General features: G+C 35.9%; 1 protein-coding gene across 3 annotated transcripts in view; it reads right to left on the minus strand.

Moving 5' to 3' along the window:
- LOC145680891 (NAD-dependent protein deacetylase sirtuin-3, mitochondrial-like) overlaps positions 1-22,618 on the minus strand; it is a 287,622-nt gene that overhangs the window by 154,232 nt on the left and 110,772 nt on the right. For all 3 annotated transcript variants that reach the window (XR_014130690.1, XM_081752050.1, XM_081752049.1), the window contains exon 2: positions 6,200-6,313. Coding sequence is in view for 2 of the 3 variants with exons in the window: in XM_081752050.1 (XP_081608176.1) it covers positions 6,200-6,284 (85 nt within the window). In the remaining variant the exon portion in view is untranslated. The remainder of the gene's footprint in view (positions 1-6,199; positions 6,314-22,618) is intronic.

Raw genomic sequence — 22,618 nt, forward strand, 5'->3', positions numbered from 1 at the left:
ATTCTTTTGCTATAATGTTCAATCTGAGTTCAAGAGCGGCATTTTCGCTTGCTGTGTCACATTGCTTTGGTTTTGCTGTAAAATTGGTTAATGTATTTGAGTTGTAATATCCACGATCCTCCTTTTGAAATATTGTGAACTTGAAATTATCTGGTCAACTCCCGTTTCATGCTCTCTCTGAATCATGTTTTAATTGAAATTGATCAAAAATCACAATGGACACAGGCCACAATAATAGACTTTATTTCCAATAAGCAGAATTGTAGTGCAAAATTTATCTGTGCCGGAGCGCTTGCGGAGAGAAAAGAGAACCAGAAATATAGACCCTGATCTAAGCATACACACAAAACTGAAATCAAATTATGAAGGAATTTTATAAGTATAATTATGAATTTTAACATTACATAGTGAAGCAATACATAACACAAACAGCCGTACCATAGCATAATGCTTTTCTTATTCTGTACTGGAGCGTTTCTCCTTTTTCAAAACCTATGACAATAAGTAGCCCATTCACAATAGGTTAATTAAAAATTATTGCAGAGCGATTTATATTTCAGTAATGTAGTGTGTTATTGGTTTGGATTGATTTGTATTTAGTGTCCCTTTTCAGCGCCCAGGCTGAATGGGACAGCAACTAATGTTTAAAGTTGTTTCAGAACTACTACTCAATTTACATTTGAGATTTTTGAGTTTTACGTCCCACGATTAATCCGCCTATGCTGTGTTAAAACCATCGTAATGTACATATTTCATGTCTACGAAGAAATAAGTACTTGGCGAAGAAACGGAAATTTCATTAATAATAATAATAAAAACTATACTCTCACTTTACAGCTCATGGGGATCTATGGCTGGCCAGATGGAGCGCTTCAACTTCGTAGGTCTAATGCTTACTTAGCACATCGGTTCTCAGGCGGTATTATTTCTGTCTTCTAGATCTCATACCGCTATTTTCGTGAATGCAGTCCTCAATATGATGGTAAACACAAGGGCACTGTGCTCAAACGGGAGTCTAACCCTGGACCATACGCACCGAAGTGTATATTAAACGCAGTAGATAAGTGTAAAAATTTAGATTAAATGAATAAATAACATTACTCAAGTATTTTAAATAACAATGACGACTAGTTTGAACATTTATTATTATTATTATTATTATTATTATTATTATTATTATTATTATTATTATTATTATTATTATTATTATTATTATTATTATTATTATTATTATACCATAATAATAATAATAATAATAATCCATGAATATTTAAACTTTTTGGAGCTCCCACTTCACGTGTGAAGCACAGCGAGGCATTAGTGTGGATCACTGAACTTCTCCCCCCCCCCCCACCATTTTCAAACGATTTCGCACCCTGGTGTAGTCAATTTACGCATTGTGGAAAATGTTACTTGTCCGTCTACAGGCTTTGTAACCTTACTTTAGGGATTCACCTCGCATATACAGTATAGTTCTATTCGACAATTTCGATGTACTTTGATATAAGCGAATTATAGACATCAAAGATGATACATAAATTCGCTTCTTTCAGAAGTTTCTCTTAGAGTTAAAGAAATACAACCTAAGTTAAGTTTATCATGAAATTAGAATAAAACAATAAATTTAGTTTCCTAAATACGACAATAGTCAGAATTGACCAAAAATTAAGTGCCAACATTTATTGATTTTTTTGTATAAATAATAAATCGGTTCATTCATTCAGGGTTAAATCAAGTGTATGGATAAATTTATTTTCAAGAGTTTACAAAGTAGTATCACAAGATAGGATTAGAAAAACAGAAGGAACAGGTGTGCAAACTAGGCGTCCAAAATGCCAATACAAAAACCAATGTTAAATAAACTGAAGCAATTGATGTTAATCATTTACAAAACCGGACTGAGAAACAACCAATAAATTAAAAGGGAAAAACACACACAGAGAGATGATAAAAGAAATTGATCTCTTTCCTTTTACGTCCAGAACTTTCGTGTAGATTGCAAAAATTTAGCATCAAAAACATGGATTCAAAGTCTCATACAGATCAAAAAAGAAAAGAGAAAGAAAAAAAGAAAAGAAAGAAAGAAAGAAAAACTGAAAACATTTCAAAAAGTTATATAAATTATTATATGAATAGAATGGCAATTTATGAGAGTACAAGGTGGTTTATCATTGTAATTAAACATACGATTATATAAGGATGGTGAATAAATATTGGCCCAAACATTAAAGAACACTTCAAATATATAAATCAAGCAATTTCGTAATCATCAAAACGTTTCATTAAATCCAAGCATTCCGTCAAAGATGTTAATATATTTCATAAGACATCTTCGTTAGTGGAACGACCAGTATGGAATTATATTTCATCAGGATAAGGAACTCTCGATTGAACTTAAATAGAGGCAGCTTAGATAGATAATATAATTATATTACAAATAACCGAAATGTAAAACTTTTTTTTTGTGAATACGTGTATGATTTGGCGTCGAGATATCCACAAAATTCACATTTAGTAATAAACTAGAGATTTTTTTTTTAAAAAAAATACAAATCCTGAATATACCAACATTGGATACTTTCGTAAGATACAAATGGCAGCTACTGTTGGTTGATATTTGTAGTGTATTAAGAACTTCCCTCCTTAAGTTTCATACACGTTATACACTCATTTAGTGTTTCTACAGATAGAAGAATACTGCAATGCAATAAAACAAGAAAATAGTTAGAAGAATGTAAATAGGTACAGTACACTGGAATTCCGAGGAACTGGCCTTATGATGTTCACTATAATTGTAAGGACAAAAATATTGCTAAGTATAAATTACTACACATTAAGGTAAATAAGAATTCACTTTTAATTTCCGAAGGCAACAATTGATTCTTCGGTAATTCTATCTACAATCTTTATAAAAATTTTCGTGTTTAATTTTTGATAATTTTGTTAGGCATACACATATTGCGTATAAAAAAATATATTAAGAATACTATTAGCGAAAGACGCGTTAATATTCCGGAACCATAAATTGTGTTCTTAGTTATAAACACAATTGGGGAAATTTCAACGTAGCACCAAAACTGATAAGTGACAATGTCGCAGAAACCTAAATCATACTAGTGTGGCAATTGGAGTCTTTCAAGTAATACCCTGAGATATTAGATGTAACGACTTAAAGGACTGCTAGACCAAAGAATGGTAAAATACAGCACAGCACCGAGACTGAAAATGATCGAATTCTTGGTGTTAATAAAAATATTTTAATTAATAGTGTGGCAAATATTTAGAGCGTTTGCCGCTCTATCCAGTGTAAAGGAGGATTGAAGTCCATTTTATCCATTGTATACCTGAGCGTGAAGGAAGGGCTATAGCCCCTATACCCCCATTGAATCCGCGCCTATATATATATATATATATATATATATATATATATATATATATATATATATATAGGGTGTAACAATACACCCTAACAATACCTAGGTATATCTAGGTATAAGTATTGATATCTTGGAAATAGATTTTCCTTAAGATTATGTTATAGTTCACTGAATGATTTATTCATTTTTCGCTATGTTGTGGTATGCATAAGTATGGTAAGTCTTTCAGAACGATTCTGACCCTCTGTCCGTCTCTCGTTAGAGGAAAAACGGTAGGAGTTTGTGAGCTTTTCTTCAAATATATAGATTCAGCGTCCCAAGCATAGGTTGTATCTTCGTCTTTCTCGCTTTTTCACTCTTTACTTAAAACGCAAGCGATAGATCTATTACTTTCGTTTGTAATACAGGATTTCAACACAGCAAAAGCAATTAGAAAATAGCAAGAAATAAAGTTTAGATATCAATTCACCATAAAAAGAATAGGTTTCAACTCCGCTGGCGCTATCTCTATTGAATTCAGAAATAGTAAATTTACCACTTGCAGTATCAGTTGTGGATTCCTTTAGTTTGGCTGTATATCGTAGTTTCTGAAACAAAATTCCTTAGCTTATGCAATAAGATTTCTCGTCCCACCCTCTTCCTAAGGAGTTGAATTTCAATGTATTCAATGTGATAAAAGTCGTTCCCAGTTGAAGATTTATCATAATAATGAAGAATAATTGCCACACATAAAGTAACTTTTGGGAGAAACTGTACATGCGAAGGTATAGAGAATTACTTCTACTCTTCCTAGCAATTTTCCACTGTGAATTTATGCAGTATTTGCATTTTATTTTCATTCTTTTCCATATATTCAGTATAAAAATACATACTATACGTACGGTTCGGATATGTCACATAGCTGTAATCTAAAAACAATCTATAGTTTCGCACAGAGATAAATATGCAATATTGCTAGAAATACACAATAATTAACAGTGTCTTCATATATTACAAGCTATAAATAATTCCTTCCCTCTAATTGAGGATTCATTCACGGATTAGAAACAATGAGAAAACAGAAATTATTTTAACCACATTTCTAAATTTTTTCAAACTTTCTACTGATTTAATTTTGTTGTATATTATATTAACACACACACACACACACACACACACACACACACACATATATATATATATATATATATATATATATATATATATATATATATATATATATATGGGTGAACGGGGGAGGGTAATTACGTGCTTTTTGTTGTTTTTTGCATAAGGATTTTGGGAATGGCATTCCTTCCCCTTAGAGGTACACTCATAAAATGCAAATCCGCGGAAAGCGTCATCCTCTAGGAACACATTGCTACCACAATTATCTTCCTAGCTTAATTAGGGGCTGAGGTTTAAATTGAGTCACGTTAAGGAACGACCAGAATGTGACTATTTCACACCATCAGGCACCTCAATGGCCGTTACTCTGTAATGATCAATTTCCCGATGTATGGTCATATTAATTTTATTTATTTATTTATTTTTTGCTTGTCTACCCATAAGGAATGCACCTTTGAAATTTTGCCGTACCTTTTAGTTACACCCTATATACATTGGATCTTCCTTATAATGATGTATTATGAGGTAACCTATAAAGATCTGTTTATTTCTAATATTGCAAATGCTTATTTTCACCTAATTCAGAAATGCTGTATAAGCTTGCTTTAGCAGAGATCAAAACTGTTATGTATATACATGCATATACTGTATATATATGTAACATACACTTAAATGTTCCATTACACGATTCCCTTGGCTTTGCACCAACGGTAAGTCTAAGGACTCTTTTCGATGTTTACTGTTGCTCCATAATATTATTCTATATGTAATGTAGGACTCTAATGGATATGATACACTCTTCGTGTAATACATATTTTCACTTGCTACAGATTTAATTATGTTTATAGCAAAGCAAGCAATTCTAAGCTTATTGGCTAGTAGTTGGACATGACTGTCCCACTTTAGATCCTCATTTAATGAGAAACCAACATAATTTACATTACATAAAAATATACTTATTTTAGGTATCAAGAAGTATCAATGTACAGCATTTCGTACATTTACATTCATGGGTACAAAAGTAATATCCAACGGTAATTTCCAAAGAAAAAAGGCAATGTATGTAGTGTTTTAGTTTAGAGTTCAAAGAAACTTAGAGATATTTCAGAGAATGCTTTAAACTTAGCTAAATGTGATATTTTGATGAGAGTTTTATATAACGTTAGGATAAAATGGAGGAAAATGATACATAAGACAACAATAACGAGCTGAAGTAGGACAAAATGACATATCAAAGTATATTGAGTGATGACCTTTAAATATTCGCATCTATTTAGAACAAAAAGGTATTAGAAGAAATAATATGAGAAAAAGCAATATTGTAAATAATTAAGAACAAAGTGTGTTTGAACACTGAAAAGAAATGGTAATATTTTGATGGGAATGATAGGAGGTATAGCTGAATTAGGGAACATGAAGACAGCAATTAATGGAAGATCTTAAACAGTCTTAGCGTAAAACGAAGAAAATATCTAGCAAAGGCCTCTAGTGTACCGGATCTTCGCAATTTACGCCAAGTGACATACTACTGATAACAAAATACTGATTATGACGATGATAATAATAATTCAAGTATAGAGTTCATAATTTAAACACTTTAGTATATTATCCCTGCCTTTTTTTATGGTGCTATATCAGAAGTTACGTACATTGTATCTTAGTAAAAAAGTAAAGCAAAATTAGAGGACGCCATTAAAATAAAGAAAAAATTTTACCTTTATCTTCAACTGCCGATGAAAATATCCTCCTTGTAAAAAATACAGCGTGATGCCATTGCCACCTTGATATGAAACAGTGCATTTCGAAAATTCCAGATATTAAACACACACCTAAAAGCAAACAAATAAATAAACAAACTAGTTTGTAATTATATAATGCTGATGGTATAGCAATTATATACGAGGAAGTGCCGGGAAGTCTTTAGCTTTGCCTCTTTCCCATTGTCTAATTTCAATTAACTTTGTTTTGCTTGAAAGCTACGTGTTTTTATGTTTGCACTCAAAATTAAAGGACGGACTAATGGACCAATTTTCGTTGCAGATGAGGAGAGAGGATAACGGGTTAACAAATGGATTTCAATGATATTGATACTCAGGGGTAAAAGTGGGTCTAAAAAGGTAGAGGGACGCATGACGTCACGCCGTCTCCGTACCTATCTTCGCCCATTGTAATTTCTTTAGAAAGTGAGGGGACGCCACAAATATTTTTTGGAAGTTGGAGGACGACGTCCCCCCGCGACCCTCACTTTTACCCCTGGTCTTTGCACACTTCTCCTGGAAGAAGAAGAACTTGATGACTATTCTAGTATCAAGTTCTTCTTCCAGGAGAAGTGTGCAAAGACCATCCATGATGAAATGCTAAACACAATGGGAGTGTATGTCTCGTGTTAAGAACTGGGTTGTCAAATTCAGGACAGAACATTTTGGCACTGAAGATGAAGTTCGCCCTGCGAGACTCTTCATAGTGATTGTGTCGGAAACAGTTGAAAAGATGCAAGAAATGATTCACTCAGACCAACACATTTCTGTTAAAAAGATAGCATACGATCTAGTCATTTCCATAGACTTGTTAGTGCCATTATTTTGGTGATCATTTTTTCAGTGACAGTGATTATTAAAAATTGTTATAAAATGGTTAATATGTGCACTAGAGACGTGAAATAAACACCATTGGAAAGCTTAAAGATTGCTTTACAAGTTGTAGTATATTGAAAAAACCTGTAAAAATTAAAAAAAAACAACACTTCAAAAATTCAAATTAAGATTCGAATTTTGAATTTGGCATAGATATGTCCCTCTGAATTTGTTCAGAATTGTTTAGATTGTAGTCTCATATGTGTACTAAAACACCACAAAGTTGCATTTTGGGTACTCAATGGGATCCGATTCAAAATTCAACATAAACCAAGCATTGCACGATATTGACCGTATGAATATACTATCTGGGTTCAGATCGATAACCATTTGCCTGGAGTTATTTACCTGCAGCATCAAAGGAATTTATATTCAATTTCATTTGTTTCTTGATGTATTCATTTGAATTTACACAATTATCCACCTTTCGAGTTATTTAGAGAGGTATTACGTTTCCGAACAGTACTCAATACAAGTCATTATTCTTGTTAGTCAGTATGGATGTTTCTAAATTTATATTGGCTACATTGATACATGTTATTTTTATTCCTTTGTTTCAGAATTGCTGTCACAGATATGTGGAAGTGGATAATTGAAATAGGAAAAAGAATTTATTGACTAATTGTTTGTGCTGAAAGTGTGTGAAGTGATTATGAGCAGTGTCACTGTGTTTCATAACACATTTGATACAAATATTGTGAAAGGGAGGAAAATATAGCCCTCCCTTTCATAATATGTTCTGTAATAGCAATGCCGTTTTTTGACATTTTTGAACAGTCTGTATGGAGACACTTTCAGGAGGAGAGAGGGATTTTTTCATCTCCCACTGTAATAAAGCTGTGCACCAATTTTTACAAAAATCTAAGATCGTCAGGTCAGATTTTGCCATTTCATTGGTTGATTTCACACGGAATGTCTCTATTTTTACTATTCAATTTACAACATTAAAATCTCACAAATAGGCAAATAAAATCGCACATAAATTATTTAGTCCATATCAATGGATCGGTCTTACTAGAATTTCACTAGTTTAACAATAAAGAATTGAATTTAATGTTTTTGTAAAAGGGATCTGAGTTACATTTTACGGTGTTCTGATATCTGTGAATTTCCTGTAAAAGAGGCACATTACTCTTGCGGAATGGTAAAATATCTTTCAGATGAACTTTCAGTTGGAGCTGTTGAAACACACCAAAATCCAAAGCAAGTCATTGTGAGAATAGCAAGAAAGCTTCAGCTCGGATCCTGAAAAGAAGGACTTAAAAGTTCAAACGAACAATGGATGAATCTGAGAATTTTTTCTTAAACGTTTAACAAGTTCTTAATTTTACTTTCCAACTTCATACAAAGGGTTGAACTCCCTGTCCAAGATCAGTTTCAGTGAAGGAATAATTGAATGTCAATGTATTTTGTATGTGTTGTTCGAGCATTTGAGTACCGTACTTTGACAATACCAGTTTTATTCAATTCTACCCATCTCGTGCCTCTTCCCCCCCTTCTTCTTTGCGCAAATTTTTCGCTATGTCCTGGCAATGAAAAACCTACTACTGCATAATACATCGGTCAGCTGTTCCAGACTTCGAAACTTAGGTAGTCAACACCTTCCTCTCGCACGATCACTTTCCTAGATTGTTGGAGCTATTACTTCTAAAGCAGCCAAGTTGCCACTCACACCAGGAATTGAATCGGGGTCGCCAGTTGCCAGGCAGATGTCTTACTGATTACGCTGTTGCACCTCTTTTCACAACGTAAAACGTGTTTCCTTTGAGTTAAAGAATTACTAGACTACTGTTCGTTGGAATGGCAACTGGTGAACTCGAAGGCCATATAAAAGTCAAATTGTAATAAAATTCTGGTTTAATAAAAGAAGAAACTTAATAAAATCACATTGTTGGAATGGCGGTTCATTTTCTATTTCCACTCCAAAGGCCATGATAGCTTATAGACACCTATCGTAAATCTTATCTTCATCTTAACAACGAAATAGCATTGAACATTGGTAAACAATGTATCAGTACAGTTTCTTACATTAGCAAACTTGGAGAAAATTAAAAAATGTTATCTTCCAATTTACATTGTTTCAGTTCTTATTAATTTTAAATGTTACACGTATTCTACTATACTGAAAAAAAAAAATGTGAGAAATCGGAATGGGCCTCGAAGAGAGATAAAAGCTTCCTTGGTTTTTGGTTTGCAACAATACCTAGTGTTGCCACGAGACGAGACATTTCTCGTGTCTCGTCACGTCTCGTCTCGTTTACGAGACGGGACAGAACCCTTTTAGACGAGACACGAGACGAGACAGACTACTTGTCCCGTCTCGAAAACGAGACGAGACGGGACGTCTCGTGAAATGTCTCGTCTCGTCTCGTGTCTCGAAAATGAAAACGCTGGCGGGAATGGCCAAGATTGAAATTGCCAGTGGTCATATAGATTGCAAAAGGAAAATCCCCTTTGTGAGAAAACATGTTGAAAAGCCTTCCTAGAAAAGTGTCCTCTGTCTATTGAATGAAACAATCGTGATACATGAGCTTTCAGGAATATCATCCTTAATGTCTTGTCCCCAATTCCCCTTGCTGTAAACTGAGGAATTCTCATTTTCTTTATTTCTGGCTGGAATGATGACAAACAAAATCAAAGACAGGGAAGATTTTTACAAGGTCAAGAAACCGAACTACCACTACCATCTATTCAATTTGAAAACTGGGTAAGGTCTACAGTCATTACAGGCTGTAGTTGAAAGTTCTGGCTGAGATGGCGGAAGAGAACAGAACAGACTACACTTGTCTTTATTCTCTGGTGGCTGTATTCTTTTCGCTATATGAACCGAAAACGGCAACTGAAGTATGTCATCTTGCAACTAAAATTGTATCTTCTCTCTCTCTCTCTCTCTCTCTCACTCACACACACACACACATACACATAAAAACATAATTTTACCATTTTACCAATCGTTTGCTTATTATACAGCAGTCATGTTGTAAAAGTCACCTCTTCGTTTAGAAGGCCGGCGAAGGACAAAGAAAGCAAAGATATTATCGACGAACCCTTCAAATTGTTTGCTTTCAGCAAATTTATGATACTAATAATAACACTTTAGGTGAAGAGGTTTTACAGGGGGACCTTCGTTTTGTTACGCGGAAATGTTTGATCTGAACAGAGTGCGAAATTGCCCTCTGCTTCCATGTTGAGAGGAGGGGAATACTTCACTTTCCTAGTGAATAATATTCATTATGATCCGAATTATCTTCAGAAATCGTTTCTTACAGGCATATAAAACCTCTCGAACTTGATAAGTTTAAAGAATATTTGGTATAATATTCATGGAACTCCGTTGAAAGCAGAAAATATCATGAGAATGATCAAAATTCGAACATTGGAGAACATAATTAACAGAAAAGAAATAGGATACCCAAACCATATTTTTAAACCTGCTATAAAATGTATATCCTATATTTTTACTCCCATGAAAGTATCCTGGGGAGGATATTCTCTCCAATTTTTTTCAGACTGAAATCCTTTTATCCCGTACGATTCCCCCCCTGACACAATACGAAAAAACAAATGTTGTTAAAATCCATACACATGACCCTTCCAGGACTCAACCCGGGGCCTTCAAGCCATGGTCTATCGCCGCACACCGCTCGGCTTGGTATGAAGATGTACGTTGTATGATTGCGAATAGATCACGACAATATAAGAAACTTTAATCCAAAATGGCTACCCAAAAATCAACTTTTTTTTAGCCACTAGCTAATCTGGGTGTACTGTCATGAGTTTGTTACACAAACGGGACAAACACGACATAGTAGCACACACCCCGCGGTTATGGGAACAGATTTGAATCATGGAGGTGAAGACTGGCCCCAAGCATTCTTTCGTCCGATGTGTCGTTCAGCTCCCATTACTATGGCACTTTAAGTAGAGCTTACTGTGCAGTAACATATAAAATTTCAATCAAATACTTTCCATTACTCAATAAAATTATTTGGTTCCGAGCTTTTCTTTTAAAAAAAAAAATAATTGCAAAAACTCTAAACAGGCTAAAATGGAAAGTAGTTTTTGGATTGTTATGGGTTAACACTGTGAAACCTAAAGCTGGAATATATGAAATCAAAGTATACACACATATCTATCTCTCTATTTATCTATATATCTTTCCATCTCTCTCTCTCTCTGTATATATATATATATATATATATATATATATATATATATATATATATATATATATATATATATATATATATATATATATATATATATATACAGACACCAGGGATTTATTTGTAGCCGGGGAAGCCTGGGAATTTCCCCCCTTCTAAGTTTGACTTCCCTGTCTCTAGATTTAATTCAGTCTTCCCAGCCTGGGAAGATATTTTTCCCCTTTCTAAGGCGAGCTGTGTTGGTCTTGTTTATAGAATTGCTTCCCGAGGAAAAATTCTTTCAACTGGCATCACTACTTATCATTCTTAATCTGAGTAGCACAGTAATAATAATAATAATAATAATAATAATAATAAAAACGTTTTCAGTAATCAGTGAGCAGTCATAGCTGTTGTGAATTGGTATCTTTTTCGTTGACAAGCACGTTAAAAAGAACAAAAGGAAATTGATATTAGACTATATTTTAACAAAAGAAAAGCTCCTGATGATGAGGCAAGTAATTCCAGCACACAAAGTAAGAGGCTTTGAAGATAGTGCAACCTCCGAAATCACATTAGAGATATCTCATCAGAAAAAATGAAAATGATTCGGGACCTAGTGTTAATAATGGTAAGGTTATTTCTAGCCCCAGTGGCTTGTTCTCTTCAATATGTGATCAAAAACAATTTGCAAGCTGGAAAATTAAACGACGTGGCTAAATGTTGAACAAAATACTAATGACATTCGCGTTGTGTGTATTATATGTGCTTCCGTTCGTAAACTCGGTATTGATACAGTGCGTGAGTTTTCTCGGGGTTCTTCTGTTTCCTTCCACTTTCTTCATTCCACCATTTCGTTCATTTTTCATCATCACCGTCTCCTTTAGCCGAACCGGCATAAACGTGGGACGTAAAACTTGAAGATTTAATTTTATTTCGGTATTCATACAGAAAGAAGAATAAATGTACAAAGTGTATGGTGCAACGATATTATTGCAAAAGCATCAAAGAAACGTTTTTATAAAATTTTTGACTACGAAAAGTCTATTGCACACACAAAATGTTCATATGTCAATATGTGAACAAAGGGATAGGGAAGAAATATAGGTTTCAATGGCAAATGCAGAAGACAGGTGGAAAATTGTGAATGAAATTCGTGTTAAAAACACAGCTACGATATTTAGGACTGCCTACGTTATTGTTCAAAATCGTCTATTGTTTACGATGCTCCCACATCTTATTAAATTACAAGAAATAAATTTAATGGACCTCGGACAAGTTCTTTACTGCTATGTTACATGTGCAAATATTATTGATTTTTAGCTACAGAAATGAAGGCAAACTGTCCGAATACCTTGCGCGTTCCGTTGAACCCTTCGAGCTAATGGTGGATGAATCCTCCACTGTGTCTCATAAACCAGTTCTCATTGTGTATATCCGTACTGTAGTTAATCACGTATGTATCTATATAATTTTAGGATTATTTGAGTTATAGGCAATATAGGCAGAGAAGTTTGTGATTCCGTGATTATGTGAACCCGTATGAATCTTTCCAAAACGATATTACGGGAAAGACTTATGGCAGTTTGTCTGAGAGCGCCAGTAACATGCAAGGCGGAATAAATGATGCTGTCTCTTTACTGCAGCGAGAATTAGACACCAATTTACTCGTGTTTTACTCAGGAGCGTCATTTCAGATTTCCCTTGATATAAGTAAAATTTTGCGTTTTTCACTGATTTTCTACTATTCTATTGATAAAATCTATATAAACCTCAAACTCAGGGGGGGCAGTTGCCCCTAAATGACACCCCTGGTTTTACTACATGAGTCAGAAGATGGGACCGGTTGTTCACAACGCTGTTAATACGGTTTCAGATATGGTTCATTTTCAAAACTTTGTAGAACGATTATACGGTGTTTACTCAATATCCCCGTAGAACACGAGAAATCGAACTAATATCAGGAGAACTAAGTATTCGCTTCTATAATACGTATTACTAAAGTTTTTGATGTACGTGGTGAGGCTGTTCATTTCGTTCAGTAGAAGCATTGTGGAAGTCCTACCCTGAGCTAGTGGAACACTTTCGAGAAGCTTCTACAAATTTGCAGAGAAGTTTTGAGCAGCGTGCAATATTTTTGGGCCTACAAAATTTCACTAAGTGGAATTTTGTTTATGAAATGTCCATGATCCGAGATGTGCTGGAACCTCTAGATGTCCTTAGCCTGCTTCTACAAGAAAGGTCAGCATCTCTTGCACTGTACAGGCAATAAGCAAAATTGAAACAACTGTACGTGTACTGGAAGCGTTGCAAGAAAAGAATGGCATGTTCATGGAAGAATTACTGAAGAAACTGGTCAGTTTTGTGGAGTCCCACTTGCAAAACCCTTAGACAGGTCTCTTAAGAAGTACCAGCAAAACAGATTGCAATTCTGTCAGGGTCTAGCAGATAACATAGGTCTTGCTTTCCTAACGAAACGTTCAGTGGGGTCGAGGTTTTGCTACAATCCAAGTGGTCAGAAGAATTGTCTGCAAGAATGTTATATGGCGACAAAGAAGTAATGGAAATTAAAATAAAATAAAATAAAATAAAATTTTCATGCAGCTACCGACAAATAAACTGGAAAAAAGACGGTGTCCGATTTAAACCAATCTCCTATTGCTTCACTATTCTAAAGTGAGGTACGGTGTGACTACTATTAATTCTACTGGTACTAAAACTTATTTATGGTATGAAGAATGAAATTTAGCACGTCTGTCCCCTTCTATTTAATAAAATTAGATTCAAGTGTATGTGCACTTATCACTGTTATGCAAAAAGTAAACTCTTAACTTTTGTAGTATTTATTGTTCGGGCAATGAATTTCGTCTTCAAATACCTAATAAGAATGGACTAATGAATTACTTGTCATAACAAAACAGTTTTACGTAGGAGTGTGACACTTGTTATGACAAGTTATGCAGGTTGCAATGTAAGTATAGGGCTTTTGCTGGATGCTGCACACTTGTCCTCAGCAGTAGGATGAAAAGTAGCAAGGCAAGTAACGAATTTGATCTCATCTACCTAACCAAATTTTATCTAACGTCCCTACCAATATTTATCATAAAATTGTTTTTTTAATGAAAAAAATTATGAACTTGGAAACTGGCTAATGAAACTAATACCATAATTTCAAAATATATAGGTTTAATAACGTTGTCCCAACCTGACTTTATAGTTGTTCTGTTATACGAAACACAATCTTTCATAAATATTCCCCCCTTCTACAAAATCCACAAATAAATCACTGTCAGACACTATAAAGCAAGTGGGCTGATAGTATACGATAGTGTCGGGGATGGTGACAACTTTACATCGAACTTTGCTTGTCGTGTAAACATTATCTGACATTAGTGTCTTCATCTTCGACGTACCTGTGAGCAATTTGCTGTATATTCGTGTATTGAAACTGGTGAAACAAATTTCAATGTTTCAGAATGTGAAAAAAAAAAAAAAGAAAGAAAGTCAGGGTCGAGAAGCCTCAGACAACTAACAGCAGAGATATATTATCTTGTAAACTATTTCTCCTTGCCTTGTGAGCTTATTTGAATTTATTTTTAAGACCTTTAGGCAACTTTGGCCGAATGGATGATCATGGGAAAATTAGTAGAATGAAGAAAGTGGTAGGATACTAGACAACTTCGAGAAAACACACATTCGAAAAAATGAAATGAAATCTTTGAGTTTTATGTCCCACGGTTATGCCGGTTAGGCTAAAGGAGACAGTGATGATGAGTAATGAATGAAATGGTGGAATGAGGAAAGTGGGAGGAAACGGGAGAACTCCGAGAAAACCCACGCACAAGGTGTTTGTCCACCACAAAGTTCACTTGGCGGGGCTGGGATCGAACCCGAGACCCCAAGCACCAGAGGTGAATGCTCTACCACTGAGCCACCGCGGTCCCCACACACATTCGATGTTTGTCCATCACAAAGCTCACCGGCACTAACCGAGATCGAACCGACTACCACATACACTAGAGGTGAAGGCTTCACGGTGTAGCTACCGTAACATTTCTTGTCTTGTGTGTTCTGGGTAATACTTGTAACTTAGTTGTATCTTGCTTAGCATGATGCAGCCTGCTACATTTTACTTTCGTTCCCGTGGTATGCTGCTATATTTTTTACGAGACAAGACGAGACAAAACGAGACAAACGAGACGAGACGAGACGGAACGGGACAGAACCTCTCGAGACGAGACACGAGACGGGACGAGCACATTTTTTCGAGACGAGACACGAGACGAGACATGCTTTTCACGAGACGAGACGAGACAGTCTGAAGTCTCGTCTCGTCTCGTCTCGTGGCAACACTAACAATACCGGTTACATCATGATAATTCCACTAAATTAAGCTCCTACTTTTTACCATAGATTCACGTTTCCACCCATAGCGCGTCGCTTCGAGCCTCAAGAGAAGTGTTTCTCTAGTTCCGAATGAAATCTGAATTACAGAACCCAATATATGCTTGTCAGAAAATATGTTAGGGAACTTCCATTTCAACTCAGGCAAAACTAAATAAATAAAAGTGCACAATAATCGTAGGTACCGTTAGGATATGTTGATCTATGGAATAATCATCTCCGATCTTATTCAAACTTTTTAATGCAAACAGTGGCATGGCGTGACACTTTCACGATTGTTACTGGTTGTTGATATTACAAGTAACTGTAGTTTTTCAATATCAGAAAATCTAGTCATTTTTATTTTAGCATATCAATAATTTCAGACTACAGGCATTGGCAACGATTTTTTAGGGGGGGCGGTCAAATCCCACTTCATTTACCTTGGTTCTTCAGGTTCTTCCGTTTTTTACTAAATATATCGAAACCGTCTCTCAATGATCTTAGATATTCTTCAAAGTTATCTATTTCTTTACTGCAAAAACTTACATCATGAATTTCCTTCTGTAAGATATTGAACAAGATTTCTTATCTTGATCCTATAACATAAAACAGTTCAAGTAAAAAATTGAAGTCAAAACTTTGAAGAGTTTGGTAGAATTTTGCTGCACGAACTCTGGTTTGAGAATCTCATTCGTCGATATTTTCATCATGGAATCAAAGAGTCCTAACAGTTCATTTTTAAAGCTATACAGCACATCATTTATTCTACTTCTATAGTTCCACCTTGTGTTTGAGGCTGTTGGGATACTTTTGTTGACTACACAGGCCGTAGCCAGCCCAAGAGTGTAGGGAGGCCGGCTGAAGTTAGGGGGGCCGATCCAACCTTATTATAGTTCATCACCATATTATAGTTCATTTGCAAGCCTACCGTGAAAATTTTAGGGGTCAGCAAAAATTTAGGGGGAACCGCCCCCCTAAACACCCCCTGGATACAGGCCTGAGACTATAAGTCCAAAGCATTTGTTCTTTTTGAAGGCTGAGAAAAAAGAAGGAAGTCACGACATAGTTTCAGAAAAAACACCTTTTTGTACAGTCAACGGACTTTTCTAACACTAAATTAAGCCTAATGACTTCTGTATATCTTTGTTTAACAAGACCTGATGGTTCCTACCTCATCAACCATAACCGAAGCTCCATCGTATGTTTGAGGAAAAAGTTTTCCGTATTGAAAACTAGTCAGTTAAAAAAAAAAAAAAAAAAAAAAGACAGTCAAACTACGGTATGATGAAGACGATTGCACAGTTCTTTTGCAACACATCCAACTGCATCAAAGTTCAAATTCAACTACTAAGCTAGAGGCTAGAGCTGGAAATTTGCTGAATCGAAAATCTTCTATACTCAATTAAAAACAAAATATTTTCAACTTAACTAGCATAAATCCTAAATAATAATAAGTATTCGAATTAGGAGCGCCGGGAAACATATTTACTTATCTCTAATTATCATTACTATGAAATTGTATACTGTTAAGACAATGAAATAACTTTAAGAATACGGAAATTACAGCCAGGTTTCCATACTTGGATTAGGAAGCAAACGAAACAGTATAGTTGAATCACACTGACAGCTCGATCTTCTATAGCGAGAGAAGAGCGAGTAGAATAAACATGCTGATGATATTCTAGATTCTTCTTGTTTTGACAGGGAACGTTCCTATTTTTTCTGTTCCACTCAGCCAAACGGTAACATAAGGACCATTCCGAACATCCAAATACGAGCGCGCAGGATGCTTCTGGCTGGCACGCTGAAAGGTGCTTCTGGAGTGAATGACCGCTATCGGGGCTCGCGTTACCTCTGAAATCTACGGTATCAACAACAGTATGTTTCTATTTGGCGCTGGCAGTGTAAATGCGGCATAGGCCGACCGAACTTAAAAAAAAAAAAAAATAAAAAAGGAAAATATGTACACATCTTCCAATGTTGATGAAATTTAGACATATGAAAACAACTAAAAACTCATATTTTTTTACCGTTACCGCCGGTAACAACGGTAATATGCACTACACACCCCTGAATGCAAACTATAAGTAGACCTACTTTTAAGGGACCATATTTTTTTTCGTTTTGTCGAAAAAGTTTTCCCACCAAATAATTGGTCATCAAAGATGACAAGTACAAATTCTGAACTGAAATCAGCACGGAAAACGGTTAAATGGGAGTCCCATCATTCATTTGTGGAGACTCGTACAGCTATAATTTTTGTTCTGGTACGTACCTACATATGTATGTAATCAGGGGTAAAAGAGAGGGGGAACGCGGGTGAACGTCGTCCCCACACCTCGAAAAAATATGTAAGGCGTCCCCCAATTCCTAAAATGTTACAATGGGCAAAGATAGGCAAGGGGACGGCGTGATGTCATGCCGTTATCTGCCGTCCCCCTACCTTTTCAGGTCCACTTTTACCCCTGTATGTAATAAAACTATATTTATTATAGTTCGGTTTCCGCATACTATACATATATCTCTTTTAAAATTAATTAACAAATGAACATCAATTTATCCGAAAAGTCGATGATTGGATTTTTTTTCGCACACTTCCGATTCGAATTTCAAAATGCTGTTTCCACAGTTTGAACGATCTAGCTACCATCCTTTCCAAAACAAAACGAAAAAAGGTATCACTTCCTTGAGCAATCGTTTTCTTGAAAAAAATTGGGAAATCATCCAATTCTCAAAAACAATAATTTCTGGGAGCCATGTCTCGAAAAACTCATTTTTTAAAAACTCTGGAATTTTGACGGATCGTTTCTTTTACATGAATAATAAACACTCCAAATTTCATTATCGATCAATGCTTCCGAATTAGTTACAGCCTTTTGAAGTAAGCGAATTTTCTTTAAGTGTAATGTCACAGTTGGCAACACTGGGCACACAATAATACGGCAATAATTCGAACTTGGTTCAGCTTACATCTGTTACACAAAGATAACAATGTTCTTCTACATAACGTTTATTAATTTTTTAATCAAAGACACTCGAAATTTGTAAAATTACCCCTCCCCTTTCCTCCCTTAGGCCGCACCTCCATTGGATCCGAATGCGAATGCGAATTTCCCAGCACGTGTAAATAAATTGGAGTGCCTCGACTAGTTGCGACCTGCGAATTGCGAAAACCGACGCAAAGATGCGAATGCGAACGATCCCAACCTGCTGGGATTGTTCGTCCGAATTGGTGCGAATGTACGCGCCTTTAGCGTGGGAGACCCGGGTTCGATTCCCGGCGGGAGCTCATGTGGTTCGGATTCCACGTTAATCAGTAGGTCCACGCTCATATAGCCTCGCTGCTGAACTGGACGTTAAACTCAAAATCAACTCAACATATATATATAAACCGGCGAGGAAAGTCAAAGATTTTGGGAGGTCATAGGGGAGATCATTCTAAGCAAAAATTCTTATATGAACATAAGGTCCGGAGATAGGGGTGGGGGTAACTTTTTTGGCTCTTGCACTTGCCGATTTTCGTTTGAAATATCCAAACACATCCTGTGGTTGGGGTTGTGTTATGTATTATACCTCGTTTGAAAGCTAATGAAACAGGCTTGCAGATGGTATACAAATTGTCCCAGTATTTCGTACAAGAGGGAAGTAACGGAGGGAAAATTTTCAAATTTCCCTATTAAATTCATTTTTTAAACAATTTTGCACTGTTCTTGAGTGGAAACACTGTCGCTATCAGTAGCGTAGCGTTTACTTTCGCAATGGGTAGACAGCACAGGCGCACCCACGGAAGGGGGGAGGAGTCAACCGGGTTCCGACATCCCCAAAACTTCTTAAGTCAATATACTTTTATTCACTTTCTTAATAAAACTATACTTGTTTAGTAGAGAAATGATTGATGGAGCATGAAAATTTGATCTTACATATCATCTGTACTATTTATCTTATAAAAACAATGTAGTTCCATATTTTTTTCTGAAAATATAGATGAAAGTACTTTATAGTTACTTGTCCTGTCGAGTGCAGAATAATATCCGTTCAATACTACATAGACGTAGTGGCTTGGATCCCCCCCCCAAACCCTGGACCCCTCCAGTTAGGAATTGTCTGCTGGGGCAGACCTTTTGGTCAGTCTCGGACCTGTGGAACACTTTCTAGACAAATGGGGAGTTAGGCTATAGGTGGCATTTTATTTTATTTATTTTTTGTCAAAAAGATAGGGGGCAATGGTTCCATGCTCCCATAGCTCCACCCATGCCCTCGGCCCTCCCAACAAAAAAATTGGGTGCGTGCCTGGTATATATTATTTCTTCTCGAGTTCGGAACCAAGATTAATTTGTAGGGCCATGTCTCATACAGCCTCAGTGTTGGAAAGGAATATGCAACTCCTGACAAATTTCGATACAAACTGATTTTTGTGAGGTTGCACTACGTATATAACATGGAGACTTAATTTTCATCAAAAAGGCCTTAACGATTATATCAAACAAGCATACTGATATTAATTCATTCTGAAGAATCTCAGTATATACAGTACATTGGATACGTTAAATTGAATTAATAATTTACTTCCTATGTATAATCTTGTTACTTGCTTAGTCTATGTAAAGTGTGATCTTTGATTCAAAAAGTAAGTTCAGAAATTGGCTATTTTTTAAACTTGATACTAATTTTCATACAACAGTTTAGCATGCTATTTAATAACACCTGGTGCAATAAATCTATATCTAATCATTCAGTTTGCAAATAATACATAATTAATTAACACACATATCCAAATTCACACAAAGTTAGCCAACGATTTTAAAAACAACAACAGAACAGCAGACTATAAAACATCTTGCGCTCGCTTTTGCCTTTCGCAGTGTTGACACACTCTGATATTGCGATTAAACAGAAGCAGAATCTAGATCATGGAAGATTTATATGAATTACTGGTATTCATAAAACTTTCAGGAATTGTTCCGGTAGTTATTAATTTAGTTTTTTTCTTCCATTTCTTGAAATTTTCTTTGAATTATGATTGAATATCTAAAAAGAAGAGGAAAAAGTGTGTTGGATTTATAATAGCACAATTACGCTGAGTGTGGTATCACTGCAGCTGAAATATGTCTCATTGCCAGGTTTTTTTCAGCGAGCGAGAACCCCACACAGCCACATGAGCGCGCCACTTTCAAGTAGGAGCTCCACTGACTTGTTCAGCCGCGTTGAGACAGATTTCTTGATGTCTCTCTGTGGCCTGTTTGACGGAGACAGAACTTTTAATACCCCAGTTTTGAAAAAATAAAATTATTAACACATTTGATTCTACCACTATTGCTATTAACCAAGCTATCACGGACCCTATTATTTCTATATTTTTCTACAACATGAAATGTATATTGCTTCTTATTAATTAAGAAATTCTAAAACTATGTTCTTTTAATTTGAAAGGGTAGACAATGTCTCAGTGTCTCATAGCACTCTACGCTACTGGTCGCTATAGGAGAGCATTTGATTAGGCGAAACTGATACTGTATGCCAAAGATCAAGGTAAGGTGTCAAGTTTTTAGCTTGATTAGAAGCCTTAAAAAACGCGTTCTTCCTAACACCTTACTCTACCGTAATAACATAACAATGTTCCAACTTTCCATTTATGACAATGGTTATGAATATTAACAAACAAGTATTTTTATACAAAATTGGAGACACAATACTATTCCCTAACATACGAGAGCTCTACATTTCTATGCAGGAACACTAATTACAGTTCTGAACAACAGATGGCAGTGAAACTTGAATTCAAGTCTTCATACAACATACTACACCAGAATGTCCATTGCAATAGGGTTGTTGAAACCATAAATAATTATTTCTAATACATAAACAATAATTACTTCTAATGCATACAGGTATGGACGTAACCCTACAGCGCCAACCTTCAACGTAATTATTTTGCGCGTGCAGCAAATGTTCAAACATATAACTATCCTTCTCAAAGCACTTTGCCCTGCGCCTCAGTACATGCAGTGTTGCCTGATAGATGTCTTCTCGGCGCTCTTTGACGTTGTTGAATGCCTTTAGAATGATATAAATTGACTCTTCCCGTGAGCTTGCCTTTCGTCTGTATACAACGTCTTTCTACCACCTCCACAAGCAAAAATCCAAAGGTTGTAAGACCTGGGGAGCGGGGCGGCCAGTGAATAATCGACCTCCGTTCTTCGCGACCCATCGACCGATGAGGAAATTTGGAGTCAAGATATTGACATACAGTTTGTGTTGCATGAGATGGAGCTCCGTCGTGCTGGAAGTAGATGGAGGCCCGAGTTTGAAGAGTCACATCTTACAGTAGTACTGCTAATTCATGACGCAGGAAATGCAAATAATACAGGGAGTCCATAAAGTCCTGCAGGAAAGTAAAACTCCATAACTTGGAAATTGCGTAATGTATTAACAAATACTTTTTGGTGTACTTACAGAAAGGTTCAAACTTTTGTTTCAGCTAGTTAAGGTTCATCGCCAAACCTCCAATTGTGCACCATTCATGTTCAAACACGCTTGCAGTTTTTTTTTTTTTTAAGGGAAACCAAGAATTGCATGTTGGCGGTGCTCGTCTGGAATGTTCAAAATCACATCAGTTATTTTGTTCCTGAGATCGTGAAGATTATCTGGCTTCTGCGCATACACCTTGGTCTTCAGTGTCCCCACAGCCAGTAATCACAAGGCGACAAATCTGGTAATCTTGCAGGCCAAGGTGTGGGTCCTCTTAGGCCAATCCATCTCTCCTTAAATTCTTCGTTAAGAAACTGTCGAACTTGAAGGGCATAGCGGCGGTGTCCCATCCTGTTGCATGTGGACCTCATTAAGGATGCCTAACCTAGTAAGTTCTGACAAAAGAAATGTCTATAGCATGTTCAGATAATTGTTACAATTTACCGTTTCTTCCTCGAAGAAAAAAGGGCCGATAATGTGGTCCATTGAAACAGCACACCAT

This window comes from Thermobia domestica, chromosome 3, assembly GCF_964235325.1.
Source record: "Thermobia domestica chromosome 3, izTheDome1.hap1.1, whole genome shotgun sequence".
NCBI lineage: Eukaryota > Metazoa > Arthropoda > Insecta > Zygentoma > Lepismatidae > Thermobia > Thermobia domestica.